The 9,696-nt window shown below is 43.3% G+C and overlaps 1 protein-coding gene across 1 annotated transcript; it reads left to right on the top strand.

Annotated features, from left to right (window-relative positions):
• Positions 1–1,179: 1,179 nt before the first annotated feature.
• On the top strand, positions 1,180–8,664 carry metrn (meteorin, glial cell differentiation regulator). The gene is made up of 4 exons (XM_021565200.2): positions 1,180–1,539; positions 2,833–3,269; positions 4,941–5,000; positions 5,827–8,664. Exons 1-4 carry the CDS (start codon positions 1,439–1,441, stop codon positions 6,138–6,140), a joined length of 912 nt encoding a protein of 303 aa, XP_021420875.1. The 5' UTR covers positions 1,180–1,438; the 3' UTR covers positions 6,141–8,664.
• Positions 8,665–9,696: the final 1,032 nt, after the last annotated feature.

Genomic DNA, 9,696 nt, shown 5'->3' with positions numbered 1-9,696 from the left:
GAAACCAGGTGTGGAGGCTGGAGACAGGGACCAGAGTTAGAGCGGGCAGAACTGTAGCGGAGAGGAAAACAGCGGTAGGCAAGGGAAAACAGCAACAAAGGGCTAGAAACATGGGCTGACTGAGCAGAGATTACGATCTAGCAGCGTGGAAGAGGCAGGACTGAGTATGTGTAGAGGTCTTGATTATGGAACAGGTTGCAGCTGATGGGGATCTGCTCTGACTCCAGCACACCTGTCTCTGCCCACACAATCACACACACACAGAGAGAGGGAGGGAGAGGGAGAGAGCACTGGGGGAGTGGCGGCAGGTCTAGGAGACACAGGATGAGCACTAGAGGGCATGGCAGGAGCAGATGTGACACATAATCCTCTGGTTGAAATTTCACCCTCAAAACAACAGTTTTGATGACTTTTTAAAAATCCAATATTTTTTCCACATAGTTTCCACGTCACAATATGTTGACAAATTCCATTGTCAGAACGTTGATTTAACCAGTTTGTGGCCAGTGGGCCTCACAGGTTAGCAATGAGTAACCAATGAGGCTAACCAAGGAAATAGAGCTTTCCTTGGTTAGCATTAGCACAATAAATAAATATTCTCTGTTCATACTTTCCTGTCTCAAGGTAGAATTTTCTGTCCGTCTTGGTTGTGCTTCTAACCTGCACATTTTAGGGGTTCAAGCAGCAAAGCTCAGAGAAACGCTATTATATTTCATAGTGGTCATTATTATCTAAACGCCTTTTTGTACATGGTGGAATCATTCATATTTTCCACTGAACCAGGTTTTTTGTCTACTTTTGAGGAGGAAGGGCTCCAATACATGTAGGCCTATTGTCCCGAACTTTCAAGTGAAGAATTTCACTTTAACCCTGTGTTTGCTCATAATATGAGAGAGGAAATATGAGGACAGTGCCTTCACACTTCAACAAAGGAGGTTCATATTTGTGCCCGTGCAACTCATTTTTTCTTCTTCTTTGTACATGCTTGTTTGACACAATGGTAAATTGCCGCCTATCTATTACCAACAAGGCTTGTTCTTGCATACTGATAGATCATTCTTCTTATGTTACGGGCAATAGCTCACACCCCCTCCCCTTCTATCGTATGAGTGGTTTAAAGTTTCTCCTCTCCAACTCTGATTGGTCGACCAACTTGTGCTCACGGGCAAAAACTTCAGACGACTCTTCTCTTTACGCACTACCATCAGGGAGGCAGAGTAAAAGTAGGGACAGTCCGTTTAAAAGTGTAACTGAAAGTATCTTATCTTTTCATCGAGAAAAGGAGGCTACCACGCTATGGAGATTGTCGAGAAAAGCTAAATACAATTCGAGTAGATAGGAATAGTGGAGATCCCCATGCGTAAAGGTTGAAGGGACGGCATCTTTGGAACATTAACCCCCCCCAAAAAAATCTAAGTCGTAACACCTACCGAAGGAAATGGCTATTTCTTGGATTTACAAAGTTTGGATCCTGCTACTACCCATTTTTGATAGCGCTGTGTCCAGTTATTCCGAAGACCAATGCAGCTGGCGAGGGAGGCAAGTATAACTTTTATAACGGTTTATTCAAGTTTCATTTGTTTTATGGAGAACCATTCACATTGTTTTATATAGTTAAGTGCAAAATAACGTTTTGTTCCGGTTCTACCTTAGTTGAAACAAGTTGATACAGGTTTTGGGCGCAATTAAATGTTTCCAGTGTCTTGCAACAAAGTATTGCGCCTTGGGTTGCAGTCTTGCAGAGTGAGCAAGAGAGAGGAGAGAGTTATGCCGTTATTATAACGGTTTTATGTGTGCACAGGGGAAATTACTTGTCGTTATTTGGAAAAGGATGATTTAATATTAATTTTATAAAACCAAATTCTAGGCCATGTTTTATAGATGAAATTACCTACACTATGTAAAGTCAGACACATTTTTAAATGGCACTGACGGCCGCATTTGGTGACCAATAGGTAGCGCTACTTCTTTTTGAATGCAAATGGTTACCTCAGTTCAATGTGTATTTTGAAAGCATGTTTTAATCGTTTTCAAAGGATGCACCTAAAATGAGTGAAACGCACTGCAATGAAAATCTCCAGCTGAAAAGGTTAATCTGTTCTCATCCATTTTAGCCTGAATGATTTGCTTATTTATTATTTTTCAAGCGTTCCCTCAGTCCCTCTCAAAGTTGCCCACATCTAAAGCGTATACCCAAACCACACATCCTGCAATGTTCAGTGCAATTTCCGTAATGGGTTTCGACCAATGATGTATATAAACCCTGGTTTGATGATGATAGAATTGGACATTGACGAGGCTTTGAAGCCACCTGGCAGCGATATTGGCACTCCCCATTTGGAGCAGTCCTCCATAGGAATGAATGGAATTCTACAGCATTTCAGTTATCAAGGACAACATTTTTTTGTGGCCAGTGGGGACAGTAACATCACCACTAAAATAAGAAATACATGTGATGTATGTTTAGCTCATATAATATCATTTAAAAATGTGCATTACAGTGTCTGTAATATAAAAATGTGTCAAAAATAAATGTAGACATCAATAAATGCATTTATATAGCTTCCAGATTTTTTTTTGTTACAATGAAGAGTACCAAGATGGCTATGCGGTGGACTCAATACAGCGCCCCCTGTTAGTCATCCAGGGTTAATATACATTGGTTTATAAAAATTGCACCACATCCTAGAAAGTGACACGCTGGTGACTCCAATTTTAGCCAAGAGGACAACTTCTGAAGACGAGTCTGTCTAGCTTGGAGGTTATAGGCGAGGAAGTCCAATTATGTAACTTGGTCTCCCTTTTCTCTCTCTCCCTCTTTCCATCCCACAGTGGTCTGTCCCAGCAGCCAGGCAGTGTGGAGCAGATCTCTCTCCACTGCTCGGAGGGTGCTCTGGACTGGCTCTACCCTAAGGGGGCGCTTCGCCTCACCCTGTCCCCTAGGTTGACTTCTGCGGCAGTGGGACCGGGGGGCAGCAGCTCAGGCCTGATCACGGCCTGCGTCAAGCCCTCGGAGCACTTCCACGGAGCCCAGCTCTACTTGGAGAGAGACGGGGTCCTGGAGCTCCTGGTAGGGGACCGTCTGGAGACGTCTCCCCCACCCCGGGTGCGCTGCTTCAGCCGCTTGCCCGGCGAGAAGGTAGCCCTCTTCCTCCAGGCCACGCCTCACCAGGACATCAGCCGCCGCATTGCATCGTTCCGCTATGAGCTGCGAGGTGATTGGACGGCACGCCTGTCACTCGACTCGAACCCCATCATCAGTAATGAAGGTGAGTTGGAACGAGGAGGGAGGCAGCCATGCTAGGTCAGTCTGGGTTCTGGAAGGGTCACATTTGGGCTCAAATAGATACACATAAAATATTTATCTTAACACAAACCAAGGAAAAGACAGTGTTGATTTTGTTTGTGAATATGCTCCCTGAGGGTTGATGGGCCTAACAAACAACTTTTAGAATTTGTTGTAGCTCAGATTCTATAACTAAATTCTCTTCTCACCCACATGCTTCCAGTAATTATTTTAGCATGGGTCTCTGAATCATATTAAATTGTATTCTGGCAACCCCCCCCCTAAATATGTTTCCTCGCTCTTAAGCACAAACAGACCTTTTTTGGGGGTTAATTTTCAGTTTTCTCTGTGTCCAGGCAGAGTAGAGTGGGGGAAGTGTCCTCTAGTTTCCCTGGACACATAGGCCTACAGACCCTGTCGCCAGGTTCAGATTTGAAAGGGAGTGGAGAGAGGCAGAGAAAGAAAGAGAGGGAGGAGGGTTAGCGGGACAAAAGCCCAGTATGTGAGGCCTTCTCTCCAGAGCCCGGAGCTCCTTTCATTGGAGCCTTCGCATGAGTGTTCTGGGATTACTGCCGTTGCCTTGGCGACAGGGAGGCCTCAGCTGAGATGCTACCCTCATTTGTTGAGCTGCCCCTCTGTAGGGAGGCTTGGCTCTAAGAATACACCCCCTCTCCGCTCAAGAGTCTACACACACGTACACACACACTGCCTGGGCATGGGGGGAGGTTTGCTCTATGGCCAGGGAGAAGGAAGGAATCTCATTTATCAGACTTTTTCACTAAGAAGGGGAATGTGTGGAGGGGGCAGCTAGGAGGGGTGGTGGTGAACTTCTTGGAACTTTAAAAAATGCCAGGGTGTTTTCTTTTTTTCAGTGCAGTCATTTCAAGGCAGCCACAGTTTGGTGTTTTTGTTTCGCTATGCGTTCCTTTTTTGTGGCCATCTGTGGACTGTGTCCTAGTATGAAACAGAGGAGGATTTGCTGTATTTTAGTTTCCTCTTTTAAAGTGATAAACAGCTGTGATTGAAGCCGCCACAACTCCTAGAAAAGAAGTAAGTGCCTTCTGAAAAAGTGTAGAAGTGGAGCTTAGCCCATTTAAATCTTTTGAAGTTTTCCACCCTCCTCTGTTGCCCTTGTCTGGTTGGCTTTGATGAGGTGTGGGTGCAGACACCCTAGCAGGGTCTAGGGGGGAAGTGGGGGTGGGAGGTAGGTGGGCTGTTTAATTTCATTTGGCTTTAAAAACGTCTGGGGCCATTGGAGTTTCACTGGCCTTCCTCTCCAAATCGTAAAAGTAGCAACTGTCTGAAAGAACACTGCAGTTGGTCCGTGTGTGTGTGTATGTCCTCACACTGATTTGTTCTATTCGCATCACGCCTCCAGAGCATTTGATCTTTGTTGTAAGCTCGTCTCCACCCTCCTTTAAGTCTCCTTTCAAGTGTGCAACAGGATAGGATAGAGCTCAACGCGTTTGTAATATAAAGCTTTTAAATATTATAACTTGTTTATTTTTTTTAGGTATTATGTGGTTTACAACATCACGAGGGAGTAAACACATTTGAATGAGGATGTAATTAGTGTTTGTTTGATTAGTGGAGTTCTCCAATTGACCCTCTCTTTTTTTTCTTCCCCTTCTTCTTCCTCCCCCTCTCTTCCCAGGTGCCTGCAGACCCTGTAACAACACAGAGCTCCTTATGGCGGTCTGCACCAGTGACTTTGGTGAGTTCTCCTCTTTTACAACCTCCTGTTTTGTTGTCTGTGCTGCCGTATAACAATAAAACAACACGTCAGACCAGGAACAGTTTGGTGTCTTACTGAATTTCGTCCTCCATTTCATGTAGATTCAATACAACATGGCAAGAAAAGCCATTCAGTTGCAGAGAAAAAAATATAATGATTTTGTGTCAGGATTGAGGAACTACAAATCGGTTGTGTTGAATTAGCTGAAAGTAGGGGTAACACAGGTCTGAGGTTGGTGTAAATATAAATCCTCCCCCCTCTGAACTACTTAATTTATGCAGAGGTCAAAGGTGAAACAGCATTACTTTAGCCTCTCTAGTTCCCTGAAGTTCCCCTAAACCCCCACTCCTCAAGGCACTATAGTGGAATAATCTCCCCCCACCCTAGACAGTGCAGTGGACTAATCCGCATGGCTCTAATTGAGCCGTAATCAGGCTTAGTGGCAGCCCTTTGGCAACATAAAGTCAGGGGGATTACAGAACTGTTCCAGGCAGCTCTCCATACCAATTTCACTGACTCTAATGTTAGCCTCTGATGGGTTAGGATTCTAGTTACTTGTTTAGTACTTCAGCTGTTTTTTGGCAGCTAAAGCGTGGCAGATATTTTCCCATTGATTACCAATATTGTGTTTTTAGAATGGGAACAACAAGTATTGAAGAACATTACACCCATTCAACAGATGTTAACCATCCACCATCTTAGTCCACATTTAGTTTAACTATGATTGTCGTATTTGTAACAACTGCTACAAACGAATTGGGTCAATAGAGCTTTTGACTGACCAGTTTGTCTCTTCTACCCACAGTGGTGCGTGGTAACATCAAGGCAGTGGACGAGGACAGTGAGCTACGGGCGGCTGTAATCAAAGTCAGCGCCACCCGAGTGTTCCGCCAGAAATACACCCTGTTTACCGGGACCGGCCGTTTGACCCGCACGGGCGAGATCAGGACCCTGCTGCAGTGCGGTGTCCGGCCTGGGGTAGGCAGCTTCCTCTTCACCGGCCGCGTCCACTTCGGCGAGGCATGGTTGGGCTGCGCCCCACGCTACAAGGACTTCCTCCAGGCCTACGCTCAGGCCAAGTTGGCCCAGCAGCTACCCTGTGAAATGGCTGTGGACTGACCCGAGCCACCCCAAATCCCACCTGACTACTCCCCTGAATGAGGCTGTCCTGTGAGGCAAGCCCTAACTCGATCAGCCCCCCCTTGCCTGTCATTTGGTTTGCCATACCTCAGAGTGAAAGGTGAGGAAGATGGAAGCCTATCCGATGATGCAGCTGTGGGCCGACCCTGCCATGAAGGTCCCGTTGGATGCAGTCTTCCCCCAAAGACTGAGGAGTTGGGCATGGACATTTGCAGCACCATTCCCAGTGCAATATACAGTCCTGTTAAAATATGAAGGACACTGTGGACGAGATGAGATTAAAGCATTCGGCACAGGACACATTTTCCAAAAATGCTTATTCAGAATTCTCACAAGAGCTTTCCGTAACAACAAGCAGAAATTTGTCAGGAATGGATTCAGAGCTATTGAGTGTGAATTTGTGTCTTTTAAACTCAGGGAAATATGTGGAAAATTCTGTGGTGAAGTTACCATCTGTTTGGAAGTCACATAATTGTTATCACAGTGTTCAAGTACAAGGCTGTTGTTTTTCTATGGTGGTCTTCAAAATGGCCACTCATTTTCCTTCAATGTTTTGTTTCGGAAAACTTGGGGAAATCTATCCTTTTGTGTCCAAGATTTTCTCACAATTTTATAGTTGAAAGAAACAATGGGGGAGGGGACTATTCTCAGTGTTGCAATTATTTATTGGAGATTAGGGTGGGTCTTTCTTTATTCAAGGATAAAAATAAATCGTAATTTGCACTAATAAGGGAAAGGGAATGATCTGGAAAGTCTGATGCTGCAAGCAATGAAAACCAAATGAAAACCTGACTATATGTAGCGTAGAAGAGGAGTGATCAGAACGTAATAAATGTACAGATATTGCTAGCGCATGATAGTGCTACGCTAGGGTTAGCACATGTTAGCGCTAGGCTAGCACATATTAATGCTAGGCTTGGGCTAGCGCATGTTAGCGCTAGGCTAAAGCTTGCACAGCGGGTTCAAAGCACGATAAACTCTGCAAACTAGTGATGAACGCGCTTTCACGACAATAGCCAACTGAGATTATTATTTTTCCGAAGTACACACAAGGCCTTTTTGAACCCTGTTTAAATATTTTCTGCAGATTTATAATACAGTTTACTTCAAGACTTCATTGTGATATCTCAGTTTGGTTGAAAACTTTTGTTACCTTTTAATATGCTGTCTGAGAAACATTGATTTTAATATTTGAAAACCCCTTATTTCGAGTTTACCATAATTACGTTACAACAGTGTTGCCCGTTACAGCCATTTCGTAGCTATTCATACCTATTTTGTAACTGTAAGCCTAAGAGAAAAGCTGTCTGCAAAAAACAAGCTGCAAAATACTACCTAAACAGATAATGAGATGCTATAAGGTCTACTGGCCCAGATTTATGTCATTGTTCAAAGTTAAATAATTGTGTTTATTGAGTACCACAGTATGTATGAGTCATAAAACCTGGAAAATGAGTCATAAAACCTGGAAATGATTCCAATCGTTTTTTCACTAGAAATGTTTCCATCTGAGATTTTACAGACCCATATAGGGTCTGTATTTCGTATAGGCTTGCCCCGGTGTGACATTTTGATAACCACGCAAATCTAACTTTTATCAATAATTTGCATAGTACATTCTTGAAAGTAAATTGAGGCAAATACATTGATAAAACTCACCTCGTCCGGGAGGGAATTACACAGCTATCAAAACGTTACTGTCAAATTCATGATGTGAAAAGTTACTGGCGGAAATTCCATTAGAACCATAACCATTGAGGCGGACTATGGGAGTTTGGCTGGAAATGTTTCAAGTTTGTGGGACTGCAACTGCTGACAACAGCAATATTCCCCTCAATGAATGTCCATTGGGATATGTCTCAAAGTTGGCAGAAGCAGTTGCATCCAGTAGCTACCTAACTTTCACAAGCATACGTCCGAAATGTTGATAGCCATGTTGAGCCGTGAAAACCTCAAAAACAATTTAGTCCGGCCTCCCGAGTGGCGCAGCAGTCTAAGGCACTGCATCACAGTGCTAGAGGCGCCACTACAGACCCTGGATCTATCCCAAGATCGAAAAAAGGGGTGAAATAAAAAATAAAAAAAATACAATTTAGTCCAAATATCAATAATGAATTCTTACAGCAGTATTAAATGTATTTGCGTAATACTCTTTCCAACAGCTTTGGGGTTAGCAGTAAGCATCTCTAGACTAGCATGCAAAAGGAACAAAGAATTCATATCCATGGCCATGATGGCTAGTCAAGATATGTTGTCTTATGTGTACTAAATGGATGAAGGGAGCAGTTAACACCAAATTAAGTTGATGTGCTGGAGCGGTATGTACACAAAAAGCCGAAAACTGCCATGCTTGCTGATATTGTCAATTGTTTCTATGTGAGTGTAATTTTGTGTTAATACCAATGTGAATGTTATTATGTATATAAGAAATTCTAGAAACAAAAAACAACTTATGGAGGAAAGTGTTTATGTGGTCTGTGATATAAAAAGGCTGAAAAGCACATTTGAATGTTATGGATTTTATTTATTTTTTTATCTCTGCATGGTTGCCTCTTCCACCAACTATATAGTAAAGTTACATGGTTGTATAGTTATATAGTTGTCATCTCTCATGCACACATCTTAAAACAAGTCACACTACAGATGACCATGGTTGAACAACATGTCCTTATAATCGCATGACATGGATTTAAACCCACAACCTCTAGTTGTCACTTAGATATATTTGGGATAAGGGTCGGAGACTTTTACAACAATGTTAAGTCACTATATGTGTCCTTAGGGGGCCCAAGACGGATGGCTTGAAATAAAGCTAGATAGAGCGAGAGATTTAGAGGAGTGGAAACAGACACCGGGGGCGGCAGGGAGGGAGGGAGGGAGGAAAAGGACGGTTGGAATTGTGTTGTGCTCCGACTCCCATTTTCAGGATTCAGGAAGCAATAAATTCTCAATAAGGGAGCGGGACGGAGGAGCAGAGGTGCCACACAGTCGCTCACTGTGTCCTCATGGCAGTTTGACAGGTTTAAAGGGCTATACACTCCCTCTCAACCAGCAGACAACAAGACTGAGCACATATACACTTTCACACTCAGAGTATTATTACTGGTTACCAGGATTCTAAATGAAAAATGTTCATTCGTAGCACAGGTGTGCCCAACTTTGGAGCACAACATAAAATATAGGAGCACCGGAAAATACAATTGTTCTAATCGATTGAGATATAGCCTTTATGAATTCTAGGTACTTCTGAAATAGTGGTGTCATTAAGCCTGGACTTCTGGCGCTTCAGCCCCGGATGTTTTTGGTCAAGCCCCGAACCTTTTGATGGTAAATTATTTTTTACAATTTCTGTCTGATATGAGTTTCCATAACTACACATCACTTGCACTTTGCAAATTAATTATTATAATTTTTTTACTGACAAATTTCTATGACAAAAATAAACAATACAATATACTGCTCTAGGCAGTAGCAGGTATTGCAAGTAGCCCCTGGAGTGACACGGTGCCTGCTGTGAATGGTCGAGATTTCACAA

Source organism: Oncorhynchus mykiss, chromosome 16 (assembly GCF_013265735.2).
Source record: "Oncorhynchus mykiss isolate Arlee chromosome 16, USDA_OmykA_1.1, whole genome shotgun sequence".
NCBI lineage: Eukaryota > Metazoa > Chordata > Actinopteri > Salmoniformes > Salmonidae > Oncorhynchus > Oncorhynchus mykiss.
Note: the sequence above shows the minus strand (reverse complement) of the source record. Positions and strands in the feature narration are given on the sequence as shown.

Excerpts from the sequence above, each read along its gene's own strand:
- metrn (XM_021565200.2), top strand. The coding sequence starts at position 1,439 with ATGGCTATTTCTTGGATTTACAAAGTTTGGATCCTGCTACTACCCATT. Across the intron at positions 3,270-4,940 it reads CCCCATCATCAGTAATGAAG|GTGCCTGCAGACCCTGTAAC; the intron begins GTGAGTTGGAAC and ends CTCTCTTCCCAG. Across the intron at positions 5,001-5,826 it reads GGTCTGCACCAGTGACTTTG|TGGTGCGTGGTAACATCAAG; the intron begins GTGAGTTCTCCT and ends TTCTACCCACAG.